The sequence below is a fragment of the Atheta coriaria genome, unplaced genomic scaffold, assembly GCF_025399875.1.
Source record: "Atheta coriaria isolate IRGN ID8LTWV9N9 unplaced genomic scaffold, Caltech_Dcor_3.1 hic_scaffold_8_pilon, whole genome shotgun sequence".
NCBI lineage: Eukaryota > Metazoa > Arthropoda > Insecta > Coleoptera > Staphylinidae > Dalotia > Dalotia coriaria.
Window position 1 is genome coordinate 8,119,504 of NW_027045450.1, and position 22,429 is coordinate 8,141,932.

The 22,429-nt window shown below is 36.5% G+C and overlaps 1 protein-coding gene across 1 annotated transcript in view; it reads right to left on the reverse strand.

Moving 5' to 3' along the window:
- Window positions 1-17,609: 17,609 nt before the first annotated feature.
- LOC135797224 (patj homolog) overlaps window positions 17,610-22,429 on the reverse strand; it is a 34,365-nt gene continuing 29,545 nt past the window's right edge. Inside the window, exons 2-6 of the mRNA XM_065309460.1 lie at window positions 21,289-21,854; window positions 20,667-21,196; window positions 20,320-20,607; window positions 19,512-20,260; window positions 17,610-19,163 (exon numbers count right to left, since the gene is read on the reverse strand). Of these exons, the coding sequence (XP_065165532.1) occupies window positions 18,155-19,163; window positions 19,512-20,260; window positions 20,320-20,607; window positions 20,667-21,116 (2,496 nt within the window). The 5' untranslated portion in view covers window positions 21,117-21,196; window positions 21,289-21,854 and the 3' untranslated portion in view covers window positions 17,610-18,154. The remainder of the gene's footprint in view (window positions 19,164-19,511; window positions 20,261-20,319; window positions 20,608-20,666; window positions 21,197-21,288; window positions 21,855-22,429) is intronic.

The following is a 22,429-nucleotide window of genomic DNA, read 5'->3' on the forward strand; positions in this document are numbered from 1 at the left end:
TTTTTTTCTGTTTTTTATTTTTTCTTTGCTGGATTTATTTTTGGTGCGTTTTAATTGCGATTCGCGTCGAAATTACAATTTGTGTAACTGTTCACCAACAACAACGCCAACTTCAACCGCTAGAAAGGAGGAAGCGAAGCATCAAACATTATGCTTCGACTTCCCATTATTTCGTGCTTTTTAATACGCGCATTAGCGTCGCCCAGCGCCGTTCGCATTCTTAATTATCCATTAATTAGTTTAATTGGCTTCGGTTTTTTTTTCCTTCTTTTACCTCCGCGCGCATATTCATGTAATATGTAACACAATGTGCGTCCGTGTTGCTCCATCATCAAGTGCTGTATTCATTTGTGAGAGCAATGTTAACATCGTCGATTGATGCAGACTTCGTTTTTCTTCGATTACTGTAATTATTGTACAATGAAGGACTGGTGATACTGTTTTTTCTGTTCTCTTGTTTGTTTGTTTTTGATGTAAAACTACTTGCGCTGTTCGATGATGATGAATATTTGAGAAAATGCCTTCGGTTTTGTTTCTTTCTTTTTTTTGTAACATAACGTGTACATTTCGCTAGCGTGTAAAAACATTATTGTCAATATTAGCTTAGGCATTGTTTCTTTATGAATTATTCTTTAGAGAAACGGCTGTATTGTTCCTCCGACGAATAATATATTTTCAAGTTAATTAAATTCCGTTGTAAAAATATACTATTGTGTTTTATTTCGATTCATATTTGAAGAGAAATGTTACTTAATTATATATGAAACAGTTTTTATATACTTTTAACCTAGAAATACTCCTGAAGTCCTGCAACCCAATATACTTCGCAGTAAAATGACTCCTGGACTAATATATAATATACCTACTAGCTTTAACCCGCGGTTTCGCTGGCGAAATTTAGTTATAAAAATTTCATTTTATGTTAATTCACAAAATTTACAAAAAGTTGTTTTGGAAAATTGCTTGTATTTCCGAAACTATTAAGCAAAAATTATTTTTTTAAACAGAATTAGAAAGGTAATTAAATTCTCTATCAGATTCATTTTAAAATATTTTATAAATATTAAAGAAAATAGCTCGAAATTAGCTTTGAAAATTAGTTTTTCAATCATTCCCCAAGCTGTAATTTCACGCAAATTGTTTCATCATAGACGTGATCTTGGTCACAATGCGAGCAATATTTGTTACTAGCTTTAACCCTTGGCTTCGCTCGCGAATATCTAAAATAATGAAGTTGCTTCCGTACGCGTCTGTAGTCACAGAAGAAGTAACAATGAAGTAGAATGGCGGGAAGTTTAAAATGGCTGAAAGTATAGTCAATGGAAGTATAGTGTACAGTCTCCATAGTGTAGTCAATTGGATTTGATGTTGACGTAGCTGTCGGTAATACAGTGTGATAATACAGTGTGATGGTACTATAGTACTTAGGTTTGAGCTTCATTGCTGGAATGCTAGATGGCGTTAAAGTAGTCAAATAGCCAGATGCAGAGGTATTATTGGCTAAACAATTTCTTTATTTTATTTAAAAATTAATTTTTTTATTAAATAAAAAGTAGCCTATAACCATTCGGGGACCACTAAGAATATGTGTACAAATTTTCATGATGATCGGTTAAGTAGTTTTTGCGTGAAAGTGTAACAAACATCAGGACTTTCGCATTTATAATATTAGTAGGGATGTGAAATGAAATAATGGAAAATTTAATTAAAAAGAAGATTAATTGAATTTCATTGACAAAATATGCAAATTTCTTCTATTTTTATTTATATTTTGTTTTATATATCAATTTATTACATGAGAGTAAAACCCCTTACAATTGCAACCCTATATACACCACAGCAATACAACTCCTTCTTTCACTTACATTTAACCCTCAAAAACCCCTTAAATCCCGCAACCAAATATACATATTCATGAATATAACTCCTTAACCATAATGCAACATTGTAACACCCAGCATCGAAAGGGAATACGTGAATATCATGAACTCGATCGTTTTACGATCGCGCCGTGCGCCGCAGCCGGAGGCAATCGAATTCTATATTTCATTATCGATCGCGAGCGTTTCCCATGCAATTATGCGCTTGTCCACCACTTGCACTCGGACTCTCATTGCACTCGTGTACTTATACACTTCAAACATCCAAGCGAACAGGAGACGAAGAAGAAAGACGAAAGAAGAAAAAAACACTCGTGCATTACCAGAGCGCGGCGTAGCAAAAACTGCTTTTAATTATATCTCGTTGGCAACGATGAAACTTCATAGGTACTTACTTAATACCTTCTCGTTCACATTCAACAATCACGAGTCTTGCCGCGTTGGTATTTATTTATTTGTTGTGTGCAAATGAGCGCAATAAAATTTGCGCGAATTATAAAATTACTGCGTCGGCTGGATTTCCGAGAGAAAAACGCCGATTTGTTTCCAAGCAGGAGATACAGACTCCCATCATAAACTATAAATAAAATAGCGTGCGCGTATTAAGCGCGGACGACTTTAATCGGTCTATAAACGCATTAATTGCGCATTAACGACGCAACGACGCGCACCGACCGTCAATTAAACGCTGAATTTGTTTAATTTCCAGTCGAATAAATCATATACAACTATTTTAAATCAACAAATGTCAAAAGAACTTGAAATACAATTTTTAGCCTTTAAAAATAAAAGAATTGCGATTTAAGTAAGATTTTCATGTGAAATTTTTATCTAAAAATGATTTTTTATCATTTGAATCAAGTTTATTGAGAATTCAGCCTGGATGTGGAAATAAAAAATTTGTTTAAAAATTCATTTTTTATCATTTGAATCAAGTTTATTGAGAATTCAGCCGGGATGTGGAAGCATAAAGTCGTTTTCTTTGTGTGCACGCGTTCCCACGGCGAATCGATTAATCGATGAGCTTTTAAAACTTTTATTCGCTATTAACTCCGAACCAGTTTTTATTACAACCAAATAAAATCAATATTCTACCTTTGGTCAAGTTACAATCAAAATAATCACTTTTAATTCGTTAATCTTGTTAATTTTATAAATTTTATTAATTTTGTTACGTTAAACGTGTGCCGAAGTTCCTTTCTCCGGTGAAGTGGCGATGGTGTGGATGGTGTGGATCTAAGAAATAAGAAAACAAAACGCGACATTCCGATGCGAAGATGCTTCCTCGCGTGAAAGTAGTGTTGCGAGTTTTGCGGGCGCGGAGTATGTAGGTGAGTAGTGAGCGCCGCGCGGGCGCGCATTACCTGTAAGCGCGTACCTGTTACTTACCTATTGCTGGCAGGTTCGTTCCATCGTTCATGGACCGTTTGTCGGGCTACGCCGACGCGTATACCAAGCGTCCGATGCGAAATCACAGTCAATCAACGTGTGTAATGTGCGTTTCAAACGCCAACAATCACAAAAATCGCAGAAATTCAACAAAAATCGATTTATTTATACTTTTTCAATGTATTATACTGTTATACACTAAATTTTAATGTTTAATTATAAATTAGAATGTTTATAATTAAAATAAATTGATAATCTGTGTAAAATTGTTTAATTTTATGGGAAATTAGTTTTATGTCATGTTATTTGAGTTGCCTATGTTTCTATTATTTTACGTGTACGTTCTAACTTAAGAAACATTTGTAAATCATTGATAATCCGACAAATTTTGCTTGTTGTGTAAGTTTGATGAAAGTTTTAATTTAATCACAATGTTTTACCAACGCTTGTTGAAATAGAAGAGCTTTACGTCGACAATTAGGACTAGAAAGCCCGGTGGAAACATCTAATGAGAAGGGAGCACGCTAGGAAACAAAGTTTTAAGCGTTTTAAGCGTTTAAGCTAAGCCCAAGGGCCCTGAAAGACTACAACACGAGTTTAAGCCGAAGAACAAATTGGAATAAAGATACTTAGACCTGTTAGGAGTGAACACAGCACAAATTCGATGAGCGCTTAGCAAATAACCGTAAGTAAAAGCTTCCATCACATTTTCAACGTAATAAAATTTAAATTTAAAGAAAAACGCAAAAATAATCAAAAATACATTAAACAGGTTATGTTTTGACATATAGGTTATTAAACTACAACACTTGAATCATAGATGGCGTAATTTAACTTTGAAATAATTACATTCAACACCCTGTATATCCCGCGCTGGATAATACAAAGAAAGCCCGAAAGTGATCCGCGTCTATTTTAATCCTCGCAACAGCTTAATGCCGTTCATTTGTCTTCAACTACCGAGATACACAAACGTGTTACACAAAGTTCAAGTCCGGAACAATCGATGAAACGATGATGAGAACAACACCCAGGCGAACAAAACAAAAGAATAAAAACAAATTAAATTAGAAATGCGCGCGCGTATAAATCGAAATAATACAGTGTATAAACCTACTTTCGTTTGTTTGTCTAGTTTTGAGGTTATCTCCACACACATTACACGTGTGATAACCTATTTGTTTGCATTTGCTTATTTTGAGGTTATACCGGTATTTCGAGTTAAACTAGACGCAACTACAGCTAAAGATGCTCAGATGCAGGCGGTAAAGCACAAGACGTTGAAGAAAGGTCGCGATTTCCGAGTTCATGACCCATGCGCCTAGCGATGGCTAGCGCACAGTCATCGTGCGCGCATCTTCGTGCGGAATGTCTGCAGGAATGCCAGCAATGACGCAAATTCCGAAAAGAAGTCCATTGATGACGTCAGTTATTATAATATGCAGTCGGTAATTGAGTGTTGGTCTAACGGGCGTAAATTATTTCTAAAATAGCACAATGTTGCACATTTACTCGTTCTGTACGCAAATTGTTCGGAATATGGATAAATTATAATAAAAAGTAAATGTAGATTGTTATAGGTTGGCAATTTGCATTCCGAGCGTGCGCGTTTGTAATTAATATTTTTATGATTTTCATTAATTACGTGTGTGCACTTTTTTTATTTATTAGCCGGCATTAAGTGTAACGATGCGCACACTCTCCTCTCACTATACGTGGTTATATAGTTAGATTGGTAAAAAAAATGTTAATCAACATAACGAGCATAATATTTATAACCGCGTCGGTTTAATGCAATATAATAATCATTCATTTGTACGTACGCTGTCATAATTTATGAAAAGTTGAAGTTTTGAGTGTTTTAAACTGGAATTTGCGCGAGGCGCGTGCGCGGATGACTTTGGGGTTAAGTAAGTTAAGTTAGGGTGCAGTGGGCGGAGCTTAGAATCAAGTTTAAGTGCTTTTTGAGGTTATATTGCTTTTTTTGTTAATTTAAGCTGATGCGTTATTAATTTCAATAGGATTTATTGTTGTTGAGGATAATTATGGGTTGCATTGCGCACGGTTTCCAGCGCAACGCCCAGCACACCCGAATCCTCCCCGAAACTGCCCCGAAATTATATACTACAAGTTTTAAGCTTAGTTTTAATTAAATTTTTCTAAAAATAAAAAAATTGAAATTTATTTTTGTACTACGCATTGAAAAATGAAAAAAATGAACCAAAAATTCTTGTTTTGTCATTGAAAGCACAATATTTGATCAAATTTTTAACATCTATGCATTATTTAATGATACTTTAATGCCTAGGCAGTGAATTACTTCATTAAAAGTAATTTTTTAAGTTTTTCTTTTGAATTTTCTCTTTCCTAACCTTAAATACCTATATTAAAAATATTGTTTTACTTTACTGCCGAGACATTAAAATGTCAATTTTTAAATTTTAGATATCTCTGCATCACTTAATGATACTTTAATGTCTAGGCAGTGAATTACTTGATTAAAAATAAATTTTCTTGGTTTTTCTTTTAATTTTCCTTTTTTTTAACCTTAAATAGAAAAAAAAATATTGTTTTACTTTACTGCCGAGGCATTAAATTGTCAATTTTCAAATTTTATCAAATTTTGTTCCAAAGATCAACAAGAAAGTAGTTAATTTATGATTACGTTTGATTGTGCGTACGAAAAACGTCGTACATTTCTCTCCAAAGTGTTTCGTAGAAGAAGCCGAGGTTTTTAGTCAGCAGCGCGCGGCATTTCCGCATTCGGTAGGATTTTTTGTCGTCCCCGATTTCCAAAGTGCGTTTCGGCTGCGCGACGGCACAAAACGCAACTCATGTAACACGCTAGTAAATTATTGCCGCTAATTAAATATGCAAAACAGTTAGATGCAACGAAAATATTACACACACATTGAATTAGAGAGGAAATTGGAAAACATGTTAAAAATCATCATAAATTATGATGATTTTTTTCTACTACGCATGCGCACACCTCCGGTGTGTGTAAAAAAATGAATAAAACAGCGTGAGGCTGATTAAAAACAGACGTCCGATTAAAATTTCGTGCGCGTCACGTGTAAATCAAAACGCTCTGTCCAATCCGATGACGTCACATGCGTTTTACCTCGTTCTCGAAACTAATTAACCAGTGTGGCAAAATTTCGCGTCCGGAATGTTTCTCAGGCATTGTTTCGTTTCGCGTAACGGTACGTTTTGTAGCTGTTAGCCACACGACATTCATCGAATCTGGTTAGCGCGAGCTCCCAAAATGAAGACGAAACGCGACGCGAGAAACAGAAACAAACGGCGGGCGCAGATAGAGCAATGGTCATCATCATCGGTGGGACAACAGATGATGCGGTAGCGGTTGCGGACCGGAGCACAACAGATGTTTGCCGCAGGGGGGCGCAGGGGGCGCAATGTGTCCCGGACCAATCCTTCATCGCTAGTGTCATGCTTTTTTTTCAGTTTCTCAGACTCCTTCTGCTCGTTTTGTCTACAATTAAGTAACACGTTTGGGAACATATTGGCAGTCAATTATTTCCGTGCCACAATGTTTAACATCAATTAGGTTTAGTTTAGTTTAGCAAAAAATAGTGTTGGATAGGTTTGGAACGTCGTAAATTTGGAGTTTAAAGTTGTTGAATATTGAATGAGGTGTTGTTGGAAAGAGAATTTAAGTGGGTATAAACGATGTCAATTACAGATAAGTGCAGGGAATATTTATTGAGTTATTGCGGAAAATGTACAAATTTACATACATACCCTTAATGTGATAAAGTGTTAGTTACAACTTTTATAACTCAAGAACGGCTGGACAGATTTTGATGATCGATTATTTATTGGTTTTCTCTTTGTCTACAGTATCAGAATAACTAATCAAATATTTATAAATATTACTTACAGGGTGTTAAATGAACAAAATAAGCAAAATGTATAAAATTCAACCAATTTTAGTAAAAACAACGAAGTCAAAGCCACGGCAAAAGCAAATATAAAATATTTAAATGAAATTAAATATATTTTGGTTTGTTTATAATGTAACATGAACGCCTTCAGAAGCTTTCAAAGTTTTGACGCCGTAAAATCTATCCGCGCATTTTTCTCAGCTAGAAATCACAAAATGAAAGTTGATAGTTAATAGATTTTCGCGCGATTTACATATTCAATATTCAAATGCGAACATACAACATTTCGAATTTCGAATGCTCCTCGAGTCTGCAGCAAGTTTATGACTTAGGTCCGCGCAAAAGTTAAATGCCGGCGTGCGGATGCGCCAAGTGAAACATGAAAACAAAAGACAATCGGACTGCGCCTCGACACCGAAGCGGACGACGTGGAATATGCTTTAGAATAGATAAAGAAATTATTTCGCCGCAGGTTGCACACCCACAACACTCACAGCGCACTCAACGAACTGAATATTATTAAATTATATATTCTGCATACACAATAAAAACATTTCTACATAAAAACCACGTAAATGTATACATGAACAAAAGAATGGCGTCTGCCACGGTAGCCATTACCCTGTCATCGATAAAAAAGCATGTCGCGGTGTGGTATAACGCTCCCATATCAACCGATCATGTTATGCAACATAACCTCACCTACAACCGACGCTAACCTAGAAATTATGCATATTTTTTGCATTGTTGTGAGTAAAGTGTCGTGTTTTTGGCTTTTCACACTTTTGTTGCGTGATGCATGTACGCGTATGAATGTCACATATGTGAATGTGGTGAAAATGTGGCAAGTGACAAGTCTCCCGCGAGAATACACAACGCCTCCCACGGAGTGTTACGCGCTGATGACATGATAACTTGTTAATTATGCACGCATTGCATGCTGAGATTTAATAAACTGTGATCTAACGATGTGTCAAGTAATTCTAATCAATGTAGTTTTTTTTATTATTGTGGATTAATTGTCAACGCCGGTCACAGTCACACTTTTGGTCTATTGTGTACGCGCCGCACAAGCCAACAAAGAAAACAAACAGTAAAGTCGTTAAAAATGCAGCCGGCGAAGACGCACCGCTTCGATTCAATTTGTCATCTCTTGCATTGTCTACGTTTTTCCTGAGCTTGCGCCCTGGAGTGCATATACATCAAAATACATCAAATGGTGTGTTTGACCATTGTCGATTGTGCATTGTGTCGCGTGGAGCTTTTACTTTTCTTTGATTTCTTCATTCTAACAAGACTTTTAGCGGCCGGCAATTAACAATCGACCGTTTGGGTAACAATAGGGACCAACCACATTGTCTCTGATGGTGTATTTTACATTTCACCCGGTGGCCGAGTGACCAGGAGCATATAAATCGACAACTTATTTTACCTCCATTTTTATTTTCTTTGTTTTTTGGATGTAGGTAAAAATATCTACGAAAATATTAGTGGATATGGGTAATAAATGAAAAATAAACTTGACTAATGCCTAAACTTTGCGAAAGTTTCGCAAAACTTTCCGGGTAGTTTGGCATATCCTGTTTTTATTTACTTGTTTACACGTCGTCATCCAATATTCATACAAGCGAATTTTTCATGTTTATCATGATCGATCGTTGTGTTTATCAGAAAGTTGGATGCAAATAGAATTTCGACAAATATTCGATTACGCAGCGATTTATAATATTTAGGTAAATTATGTGAAACGTGAAACGGACCTTGCGACCATTAGAAAGTTTCGGTTACGTCAAAAATATGTTCGCATACCGCAGACGCGGTGAAGAAGATTCGAACGTGTTTTTTTATTTTCAATTCAATTCACGCCAAATACATTTTGTGTTTATTTTATTTTTATTTGTGAATGTAACCCTTTAAGTGAACGCTTCACACGCTTATTGAAAGTTCCACTCGGTGCGATTACTTGCAACTTATAACGTTATAACTTCGAAGTTTGCCAAGAATTAGGAAGTTGGAAATGCGCCAAATGACTCACCACTTAGCCGCTCTCCTCAAACTTTCAAACATCTCAGCCTGAATGAGTGATGAAACCTGGAAAACTGAAAATTGATGTACACAATGCACGTTGGCAATTAATTTGAAAGCCATTGCGAAATTAATTTGTACCATCGCATTAAAAGCTTGAATTTGAAGAATGTGAATGTTTGACGAAATGATTAAATAATCCGTATCCAAATATGTAATTTGGTATCTTCACCATGATACCTAGAATATATGTAAATATTTGTTTATTGAGCACATGTGCGTTGGATTTATTACACATTCGCAATATATGCAAATGAAGTTACGTAAAGACGATAAAACTAAATATGAAACACATTTAAATGTTATATTAAACTGATGATGATGATGATGATGATTGCGATGTGAAGATTAGAGATTTTGACAGTTTTTAACTTTTACCTTTTTTTAAAGTGCTTTAAATCGCAGTATCAAGATGGATTTTATATTAATGTATAGGTTTCGATATCAATTAAGATTGTGTTATGTTTGGAATTTGTTTTATTGTATAGATTAATGTTGATGGTCGGCGAGCAAGTGCGCAAAGTGTGCGCGCAACGAGTACAATAAATAAAAGGAACTTGCGAAATGCGAACATCGTGTTCGACTGGAATGCAGACAACGAGCGACGAGAATATATGCTCCACCGACACAATATGATGGAACGAAGGCATGAAGGCGCAATGAATGATCGTGCAATATATAGAAATGCCAAATTCCTGCGTATATCAATTAACTTATGCAAAACATTCGTTTTCCCAGCGACGTGACATCTCTGCGTTTATTTTATTTAATAAGCGTACTTATGTTGCGGTTTCATGCCAGTTAAAATGTTATTTATATTCTGGTTATGTACTATCGACCTTTGTATATATTTTTGTTTTTTTGTCCAATTTAACATGACAAAGGATTTGTTCCCGTGTATTAGGGCCATATGATAAAACAGAGGTACACAGGTTCATAATGAACATAATGTATAAAAGTAATATTAAACTGCTGGAATGGGTGGCTCCATCTGTGCGTGGAGAATGGAATTTATACTTACAACTTGTAGCATACTATATTTGAGTGTTTTTGAATTTGTGTCATGTCTAATGTAAGCAAGGTCAACGTTTGTGACAAACGTTGTTTCCTGTACAAATAAAGTAATTTTCTGAGTATCAGCGTTAAGTAGTAGACTTAGAGTCTTTTTATTAATTAATTATATCCAAATCCTGAAAACCCTTAGAAAGTATCATAAAATGTCCTTGTAATACGCCCTGTATTTCGTAAACTAGTTGATCAATTCTGAATTTCTCAACGTTATATTATAGCTAAAGATACATTTAATAATATACATGTTTTGTGATCTCTCTACACTCTCAGAAAATGCGTAAAAATACCCTGTAAAGTTCGGATTTATCAATAAATTCCAAAACATGGTGTGGAAAACACCCCGTATCTTAGATACCAATGAAGTAATTTAGACTATCTTATTGTCGTATAATAATACGACATTTTGTTTAAAATGCATACCTTTTTGACCCTTTAAATTGTTAGGAAGTGCCTTAAAATACCCGATCAAAATTCCTATTTTTTCAAAATATCTTTAAGTCGGTGTGGAAACGCTCTGTATCTTTGGAACCAATAGAGCAATTTGCATTATCTTATTACCATATAATAGCTAAAGAGTTTCTCTACAGAATACATACATTTTCAATCCCCTAAACGCATTGGAAATACCCTAAAATGCCCATTAAAAATTTGCAAAATTTTTAAATATTTGAAAAGTTGGTGTGGAAAACGCCCTGTATCTCGAGAACCAATTAAGGAATTAAAGCAATCTCATCATCATATTATAGGTAAAGAGTTCCTCTATAAGCTGCCTACTTCTTTGATCCTTTAAACCTTTAGGAAGTATCCGAAAATGCCCATTAAACATTGTGGTTATTTCAACAATTTTTCATATTTGAGTCGAATATTCCGTTGAAATAATCGTAGGAAATAATTTCGGCCGAAAGACAGAGTCGAACTTTTTTAAACAAAATTATTACCTGTCGAACAACAGGGTCGAACTTTTTTCTTAAAATTTTTCAGGTTGAAATCGTCGAAGCGCACCTCCACCAAGAAAAAAATTAGAAGATTAAATGGTAATTATCTCGAGAACTAAAAGGACTAGAAAAAAGAACTACATCTTCTTGATCCTTGAAAAATTCTCTACAAGATGGCATTCTTATTGAAAAATCGTCAAAATGGCACAAAAAAATTTTAAAGAAAAGATTTTGTTATAAAAAAGGCAAAAGATTTCTCTTTTTTATGTCGAATGCCAATTTCATTAAAATTTATATAGAACCTAAACGGTAAATGTTAGCAACAAAAGTTACTAAAATAATCGATGTAGAATTAAAATATCAATCAAAATCCAAAAACAGAATTTAAAAATTCCAACTTTTAATTACTTTCAGTCACTCACACACACTGTGTACATGTGTGAACAAGTGCATGCGTGTGTGGGCGCACGAGTCCAATTTCAGCTCGAAAACCAATGGTAAAATCGATTTGTGTTATCCGGATCCCAGAAAGTTGAGGAGGCTGAAAATTTACGCGGGTATTTCGACAAAATTTGAATTGTTCGCGTTCAATTTCGGGTCCAAAATATCAAAAATTAGCGGAAAGAAACACAAAAAGAACATTTTGGTGGGTTTTGCGACGTTGTAGGGCAACCATTCTCTTACCAAATTAAAGGTATTAAAATTCTGCATAATATACGTATGTAATTTGTGGGATTAACCCTTGGGAAACTCATATAAATGCCCTTTTTGTTTTTAAAATTTGATAATTTTTGTGGTTTTTGGCATTTTCTGGACGAACGGGATGTCGTTGAGCAACCACTCTCTCACCAAATTAAAGGTATTAAAATTCTGCATAATATACGTATATTACTTGTGGGATTAACCCTTGGGAAACCCATATAAATGCCCTTTTTGTTTTTAAAATTTGAAAATTTCTGTGGTTTTTTGCATTTTCTGGGCGAACGCGATATCGCAGAGCAACCACTTTCTCACCAAATTAAAGGTATGAAAATTCTGCATAATATACGTATATTATTTGTGGGATTAACCCTCGAGAAACCCATATAAATGCCCTTTGTGTTTTTAAAATTTGATAATTTTTGTGGTTTTTGGCATTTTCTGGACGAACGGGATGTCGTTGAGCAACCACTCTCTCACCAAATTAAAGGTATTAAAATTCTGCATAATATACGTATATCATTTGTGGGATTAACCCTCAGGATACCCACATAATTGCCCTTTTTGTGTTTCTTGGTGCGCTAACTTTTATAATTTTTGACCGGAAATTGAACGCGAACAATTCAAATTATGTCGAAATACCCGCGAAAATTTTCAGCCTCCTCAACTTTCTGGGATCCGGATAACATCAACCAATTTTACCATTAGTTGACATCCCTTTCGCCCAGAAAATGCAAAAAACCACAAAAATTTTCCAATTTTGAAAACAAAAAGGGCATTTATATGGGTTTCCCGAAGGTTAATCCCACAAATTATATACGTATATTATGCAGAATTTTATTACCTTTAATTTGGTGAAAGAATGGTTGCTCTGCGACATCCCGTTCGCCCAGAAAATGCAAAAAAACCACAAAAACTTTTCAATCTTAAAAACAAAAAGGCATTTATATGGGTTTCCCGAAGGTTAATCCCACAAATTATATACGTATATTATGCAGAATTTTATTACCTTTAATTTAGTGATAGAATGGTTGCTCTGCGACATCCCGTTCGCCCAGAAAATGCTCTTTTTGTGTTTTTTCCGGAATTTTGATTTTCGACGCGAACAATTCAAATTTTGTCGAAATACCCGCGAAAATTTTCAGCCTCCTCAACTTTCTGGGATCCGGCTAACATCAACCAATTTTACCATTAGTTTTCGACCCGAAATTGAACAGGCACATACACACACATGCGCTCGTTCACATATGCAGTGTGTGTGTGTGTGTGTGCTCGCGTTTAATTTCGAGTCGAAAACTAATGGAAAAATTGGTTGGTGTTATCCGGATCCCAGAAAGTTGAGGAGGCTGAAAATTTTCGCGAGTATTTCGACATAATTTGAATTGTTCGCGTTCAATTTCGGGTCGAAAATTACAAATGTTAGCGGACCAGAAAACACAAAAAGGGCATTTTGTGGGTTTCCCGAGGGTTAATCCCAGAAATTATATACGTATATTATGCAGAATTTTATTACCTTTAATTTGGTTTACGACATTTCGCCCAGAAAATGCAAAAACCACAAAAATTTTCCAATTTTGAAAACAAAAGGGCATTTATATGGGTTTCCGAGGGTTTCATAAATTATATACGTATATTATGCAGAATTTTAATAAATGCAAGAAGCGACATCCCGTTCGCCCAGAAAATGTAAAAATCAATTTTAAAACAAAAGGGCATTTATATGGGTTTCCGAAGGTTAATCCCACAAATTATATACGTATATTATGCAGAATTTTAATACCTTTAATTTGGTGAGAGAATGGTTGTTCTACAACATCCTGTTCGCCCACAAAAATGCTCTTTTGTGTTTCTTTCCGCTAATTTTTGATATTTTCGACCCGAAATTGAACGCGAACAATTCAAATTTTGTCGAAATACCCGCGATTTTACCATTAGTTTTCGACCCTCATATCAACTTTCTGCGATCGTTCGAATAACAGTGTGTGTGTGTGTTTTCGCATTAGTTTTCGACCCGAAATTAAATTGGCGTGTTACACACACACACACCGCATATGGAACGAGCGCATTTGTGTGTATGTGCCAGTTCAATTTCGGGTCGAAAACTAATGGTAAAATTGGTTGGTGTTATCCGGATCCCAGAAAGTTGAGGAGGCTGAAAATTTTCGCGGGAAACCCATATATTTCGACAAAATTTGAATTGTTCGCGTTCAATTTCGGGTCGAAAATTACAAATGTTAGCGGTTATCCGGAACCAAGAAACACAAAAAGGGCAAGTATGTGGGTATCCTGAGGGTTAATGCCACAAATGATATACGTATATTATGCAGAATTTTCATACCTTTAATTTGGTGAGAAAATGGTTGCTCTGCGATATCGCGTTCGCCCAGAAAATGAAAAAAACCACAAAAAATTTCAAATTTTGAAAACAAAAAGGGCATTTATATGGGTTTCCCAAAGGTTAATCCCACAAATTATATACGTATATTATGCAGAATTTTATTATCTTTAATTTGGTGAGAGAATGGTTGCTCTACGACATCCCTTTCGCCCAGAAAATGTAAAAAACCACAAAAATTTTCCAATTTTGAAAACAAAAAGGGCATTTATATGGGTTTCCGAGGGTTAATCCCACAAATTATATACGTATATTATGCAGAATTTTAATATCTTTAATTTGGTGAAAGAATGGTTGTTCTACGTCATCCCGTTCGCCCAGAAAATGCAAAAAACCACAAAAATTTTTCAATTTTAAAAACAAAAAGGGCATTTATATGGGTTTCCCGAAGGTTAATCCCACAAATTATATACGTATATTATGCAGAATTTTAATACCTTTAATTTGGTGATAGAATGGTTGCTCTGCGACATCCCGTTCGCCCAGAAAATGTTAAAACCACAAAAATTTTCAATTATGAAAACAAAAGGGCATTTTTATGGGTTTCCCAAAGGTTAATCCCACAAATTATATACGTATATTATGCAGAATTTTAATACCTTTAATTTGGTGATAGAATGGTTGCCCTACAACATCGCAAAACCCACAAAAATGCTCTTTTTGTGTTTCTTTCCGCTAATTTTTGATATTTTCGATCCGAAATTGAACGCGAACAATTCAAATTTTGTCGAAATACCCGCGAAAATTTTCAGCCTCCTCAACTTTCTGGGATCCGGATAACACCAACCAATTTTACCATTAGTTTTCGACCCGAAATTGAACTGGCACATACACACACATGCGCTCGTTCCATATGCAGTGGTGTGTGTGTGTGTGAGCTCGCGTTTAATTTCGGGTCGAAAACTAATGGAAAAATTGGTTGGTGTTATCCGGATCCCAGAAAGTTGAGGAGGCTGAAAATTTTCGCGGGTATTTCGACATAATTTGAATTGTTCGCGTTCAATTTCGGGTCGAAAATTACAAATGTTAGCGGACCAGAAAACACAAAAAGGGCATTTTTGTGGGTTTCCCGAAGGTTAATCCCACAAATTATATACGTATATTATGCAGAATTTTAATACCTTTAATTTGGTGAAAGAGTGGTTACTCTACGATATCCCGTTCGCCCAGAAAATGCAAAAAACCACAAAAAATTTTCAATTTTAAAAACAAAAAGGGCATTTATATGGGTTTCCCGAGGGTTAATCCCACAAATTATATACGTATATTATGCAGAATTTTAATACCTTTAATTTGGTGAAAGAATGGTTGCTCTACGACATCCCGTTCGCCCAGAAAATGCAAAAAACCACAAAAATTTTCCAATTTTGAAAACAAAAAGGGCATTTATATGGGTTTCCCGAAGGTTAATCCCACAAATTATATACGTATATTATGCAGAATTTTATTACCTTTAATTTGGTGAGAGAATGGTTGCTCTACGACATCCCGTTCGCCCAGAAAATGCAAAAAACCACAAAAATTTTCCAATTTTGAAAACAAAAAGGGCATTTATATGGGTTTCCCAAGGGTTAATCCCACAAATTATATACGTATATTATGCAGAATTTTAATACCTTTAATTTGGTGAGAGAATGGTTGCTCTACGACATCCCGTTCGCCCAGAAAATGCAAAAAACCACAAAAATTTTCCAATTTTAAAAACAAAAGGGCATTTATATGGGTTTCCCGAAGGTTAATCCCACAAATTATATACGTATATTATGCAGAATTTTATTACCTTTAATTTGGTGAGAGAATGGTTGCTCTACGACATCCCGTTCGCCCAGAAAATGCAAAAAACCACAAAAATTTTCCAATTTTGAAAACAAAAAGGGCATTTATATGGGTTTCCCGAAGGTTAATCCCACAAATTATATACGTATATTATGCAGAATTTTATTACCTTTAATTTGGTGACAGAATGGTTGCTCTACGACATCCCTTTCGCCCAGAAAATGCAAAAAACCACAAAAATTTTACAATTTTGAAAACAAAAAGGGTATTTATATGGGTTTCCCGAAGGTTAATCCCACAAATTATATACGTATATTATGCAGAATTTTATTACCTATAATTTGCTGAGAGAATGGTTGCTCTACGACATCCCGTTCGCCCAGAAAATGCAAAAAACCACAAAATTTTTCCAATTTTGAAAACAAAAAGGGCATTTATATGGGTTTCCCGAAGGTTAATCCCACAAATTATATACGTATATTATGCAGAATTTTATTACCTTTAATTTGCTGAGAGAATGGTTGCTCTACGACATCCCGTTCGCCCAGAAAATGCAAAAAACCACAAAAATTTTCCAATTTTGGAACAAAAGCGCATTTATATGGGTTTCCCGAAGGTTTTCGGGTCGAAAACTAATGGTAAAATTGGTTGCAGAATTTTATACCTTTAATTTGGCTGAAAGAATGGTTGCTCTACGACATGAATTGTTCGCGTTCAGAAAATGCAAAATTACAAATTTTAGCAATTTTGAAAACACAAAGGGCATTTATGTGGGTTTCCCGAAGGTTAATCCCACAAATTATATACGTATATTATGCAGAATTTTAATACCTTTAATTTCGTGAAAGAATGGTTGCTCTACGATATCCCGTTCGCCCAGAAAATGCAAAAAACCACAAAAAATTTTCAATTTTAAAAACAAAAAGGGCATTTATATGGGTTTCCCGAGGGTTAATCCCACAAATTATATACGTATATTATGCAGAATTTTAATACCTTTAATTTGGTGAAAGAATGGTTGCTCTACGACATCCCGTTCGCCCAGAAAATGCAAAAACCACAATTTTAAAACAAAAAAATGGGTTTTTTCCAAATTATATAATTTTAATAACAAAATGGGCATTTATATGAGTTTGAAAATTTTCGCGGGTATTTCGACATAATTTGAATTGTTCGCGAGGGTTAATCCATAATAACAAAAGGGCATTTATATGAGTTTCCCGAGGGTTAATCCCACAAATTATATATGTATATTATGCAGGATTTTAATACCCTTAATTTGGTGAAAGAATGGTTGCTGTACGACATCCCCTTCGCCCAGAAAAATGCAAAAATACGGGGTGTATTCCACACCAACATTTCAAAATTTAAAAAAAGGAAATTTAGGGAATACAAAGAATATGTATGTTGCAGAAGGGATTACCTATTAAAAACCAATTCCTTGGGTGATAAAAAACGTAACTTGTATAAATTATTTGATAATTTCTTTATTGAATCGTTAATTCAAAGATAAAATATCAATTGGATAATATGAGTAAACATAACAAGAGTATATTCGAGTGTAACTAAAGTGTTAACATTAAAATTTGTTTAATTTTAATCGATATTAACGTATATGTTTGTTTGACTAATGAATACATAAGATATATTTGGAAATCTGCCAATAGTTCCAAGCAAATCGCGCGTTTGCTGATATGCTTGCTCGTTGCAAATGCGAATTTCGCCAAGAAAAGAAAAACTTGTCCAATTGATCAGTGTAAAAGTTAAAACTCAAATTAAAAGCCATAATAAATATAAACATAGAATAAAACTCAACCGAATACAGATCATAATTAAGTAACTAATATAATACCAAGTAAGTAATAATTTAAGTACTATTTAGTTTCCAGTCTAATGTTTGTTTTGTGGTTCTGCAATCTCTAGTGCACACTTCTTCCGCGTATATTATTCAAGATCAACGAATCGATCAAGCAATGCTAAACTCGAGAAATCGCTTGAATTTGAAGATAAAATATTCTAATCCGCGTGTGGGGCCGGCGAGGGCGGCGTGTTGAACGCCACCGTGTCGGTGATTGGCAGTGGTTTGGCGACGCCGATGCGCACGACGCCCTTTGTAGCGCCCTTCAACGCCTGTACAGCCTGGTCCAGCGATGCATTCTCCAGCACTGTGTCGTTGACGAACAGCAGTCGATCGCCTGGTATCAGTCGGCCATCCATCTGGGCAACCCCTCCGGGCACTAAGCTACGAATGACGATTACCGTGTCGTTGGGATCAATAGGGTCTTGATAGTCCAGGATAGAAAACCCTAAACCTCGCTCTCCCTTAACCAGTTCAATGATCTGCGGTTCAGAGCTCCACATCGCCAATCCAGTGAGTGGTTCCAAGGACCTGGACTTCATCTTACTGAACGAGATCTCTGGTGTTCCCGCTGCAGTCGCAATAGATCCATCAGACTTTGCTTTGACCAATCTATCCGAAGCTGGGAGTAAGTTTTGTAAACTTCCACCCAAGCCTGGACTTCTCTCGGTCATCGAGTGCTCGGTGGTGGCGGCAGTGTTTGGTGAACGCCCGCACACCATGCGGACTGTTAATGGCAGCTCTTTTAAAATGCTCACCACCTCATGATGGTTCATCCCTAGCAATCTATGACCATTGACTTCTAACAGCTCATCACCAGAACGCAATTTGCCGTTTTTACCAACTGGTCCTTCAGGGAGGATAGAGCGGATGTAATGGTGTGGGCGCACTTCTTGCCCATCCTCAACATCCACGGTGCCCTCCAGACTTATTCCAAGTCCGCCTCGTTCCCCAAACTTTTGAAGCTGTGCGACCACAATCGTAGAATCAGGACCGAGCGCAGAAGCCCATTTTACGCGCAGTGCTTCCTCGATGGCAGGCGTCAACTCCGTCTGGTATTGCTTATCATGCAAGAGGGCGAGCGCCACTTCGTTCTTCGCCTCCACCACCGATGGTTCGACCGAGAGGGAATCCTCACGCGCAAAGTCTAAATCCGCCTTCGGATATCTGAAATGTATTTCGAAATAAATGAATCAACTAAAACGAACTAAACAAGGCACAAAACAACGTATAAAAACACCAAAATGCAAAGATTAAGAGAACAACAAGCAAGTAAAGAAAGTGAAAAAATAGTACAGTTAGTGAAAATTAAGTCAAAAAGTCACACAGGCGGACAAGTATTTCGTTCGTATTTTTTTTTTGTTGCACAGCAAACACACAGCACAGCGAGAGATGTGAGAGAAGTGATTTTTGCGTTATTTGCTTCGGTAATTTTGGCTATTGACTCATATATTGCTCTATCGATTGCAGGTGATCGCGGCTAAGTTCGTGATCATGATCAGGGACTCAAATTACCGTGCTTGCTGCTTGGCGGGGCTGGGCGGCGTCGGTGTCGGTTTGGTCTCGCTCGCGGCGATCGCTTGCTGCAGCTGCTCGAACTTGGGACCATGCAGATAACGCTCCAGTGCAAGTTTAACGACGGCACCGCTGCTGCGCAAAACATCCACCGCTTGTAGATTGGTGAAACCCTGCAGTGAAACACCGTCCACCTCAACGATGCGGTCGTTAACCTGAATTTTCCCACTGACGTCGGCAGCGCTACCTTTACTGACGCTCTTCACGAAGATACCAGAAAGTTCTTCTTTTTCACAGACATAACCAGCAATGGTAATGCCTAAACCATTAGCGTCTTTGCGCAGCTCGACAATGAACTTCTCCATCTCGGGCATCTTCATCGCCAGATCAAGATTGAGCAGAGGCAGCGAAGGCGAAGCTGGAATACGTGAGAGGCCCGCACCAGGGTAACCCTTCGAAGTGGTAGAGTTGCCGCTCGACGCCGGCGGATCAAACAAGTAATCCTTGAAATCAGCGCCTTGCGTCTGGAATATTGCTTTGTATTTGTGCTGAATGAGGTAGCGATCGAGTTCGGCGGGCTCTGTGAGCAGGCGTGTCGGTACCAACGGCGCGGTGCTGCTCAAATATTTGTATTCGGTGGCGGTGAGGTCGGCTGGACGGGCGACGACGAGGCGCACGTGTGTGCCAGATTGTCTTAATACGGTTGCTACTTGCTCCGAGCCCATTTCGTGTAAATTCACATCACCAATCTACAAAAACAACACGTTTTTTATTTAACAAGCAAATCAACATAAAATATTGCACTTACTTGTAAAATATGATCACCACTTTGTAGTCTACCATCTCTATCAGCAACACCTCCAGGCAAAATGGTCTTAACCACCACACCCATGGTCCTAACACCAACAATCCCAAACCCTAGCCCGGTACCATCATTGACCAACTCAATAGCTTCCACTTGAGCCCATTCTGTGGTCAGCAGAGTATCAGATCCGGCCTTGGACGCGTCGCTCACAGCCGACGGTGACCTGTGTATTGCTTCATCATCAGTTCTAGTTGCACCCAGACTTTGTGCCTTCTGTATCATTCTCATTGCCTAGAAAATTTCAAACAATTAACACATATTTCTACAAAAATTTAAATAAAAAAACTTACATCTTGATGTGATAAAAGTTCCTGTGGTTTGCCATCAATGAGCATCATCTTATCCTCACTAAACTGTGACCCAGGTGATCCTGGAGACACAGGTGCTGATGGCACCCTCTGCTCATCAAAATCCCTCCCATGCTGATAATCCTCCCCATAACCAGGATCATAAATATCACCTCCAGGTGGCACACTCAATGCCAACTCTCCAGCAGGAGTGATATCAAAATCCACAGGCAGAATAGATGGATGTTGACCCAGCTGCTGGTTCAATTCACTCAGTGAATCCTGAACAGTGACAATACTCCTGAATATTGGATTCTCGAGGACTGAGATGAGAATATGCAGATCATCATTGGTATTTGCAGTGAGCTTGGGGTCATCTAAGTCATCCACAGTTTGCTTGATGTCCTCCAGCAGCTGGAGGGCACTTGAAATGTCCGCATTCAAGTGCATCATTTGCTCCACAAGTTCGAAGATGATTTATTGAATGAAGGGGCAGCTTGTTTTGCACAATTGTGTGTTGGTTGAGAGTAAAACTATGTAGTAAATAATTGTATCACATTTGATTGGTTATTGTTCATGTTCTACTTAAGTTAAGTGCACTAGTTTAGGGAGCACCAACACTTACTTATCAACGCTTTGAAAAATTCGATTGCTTATACACCAAACGCTTACGAGACTTAGATTTAATTACATTCGGATGCGGGCGCGCGTATCGATCGCAGCGAAGTTACCGAATTATTTACAAACGAAGAGCGCGCACTAGGAAACCATCGCCGGGGTGATCGTTGGGCTGGTCGCTGTGACTTGGTGGCTAATTGTTGTTATATCATCATGATGGCTTCAACATTGTTGATGGCTGTGTGTACTTCCACTGCGTTTTGATATGCTCGGCGTGCGTGTTTTTGTTTATGCTTCGCACGTCACGCGCTTATTGTTGGCCGTATAGTGATGATGCGGGTTACGTTGCGCGAGTACAATGAAAACAATTAATGCGGAACGTAAGCAAAGGTATGATGCATACATCTAAAACGTCGATAAGTACTGAAATATGGGCACGAAGCGACGTGAATGCGGATGTGTGTTTGTCTAGCGACGCGACATTTACAAGAATGCAGGAAATTACAGATTTGTCAAGCAGGTGGAGCGCGGGAGCAAATATCCACTGGGTGGGGCAGACAAATATTATGAAACCTGCAAAATAAACACAGAAAAATAAATAAACAAATAAAATTATATGTGTAATATACTTCTAATATACTTATTAATAACATATACATTCAATTTGGTTCCTTTTTAACAGCAAATTTTAAAATAAAGTAAGTTTTATTCACGTGTGAACATAGTGTATTTTTAGAATTGCTCAAATTTAACATAGGCAACTTCGTGTGCACAAAATTTAGGTTTGCAGTTTGTAATGCAATTTGAAAGTAAAACTTTCCCAAAAATTAATTAATTTTCCCTAAATTAAAAACAATTCATCAACATTTATACTTAAAACAAATAAAGTATTTAATTCTGTACCTCAAAGAACAATAAAACTTTAAGTTACACATTTTTCAAAGAAATTGCAATGAATTATTATTTATGTTTTATTTTTTTATAAAAAAAAGATTTTTCTTTAATAAATGCTATTTTATTTAGATTAGTTTTTAAATAATCACATAATATACTTGGTTTCTATGCGGATTAGATAACATTCATACACAAATCAATGTTATTTACATCCACAAAATGAAAACTCAACAAAATCTACGTATTCTAACATT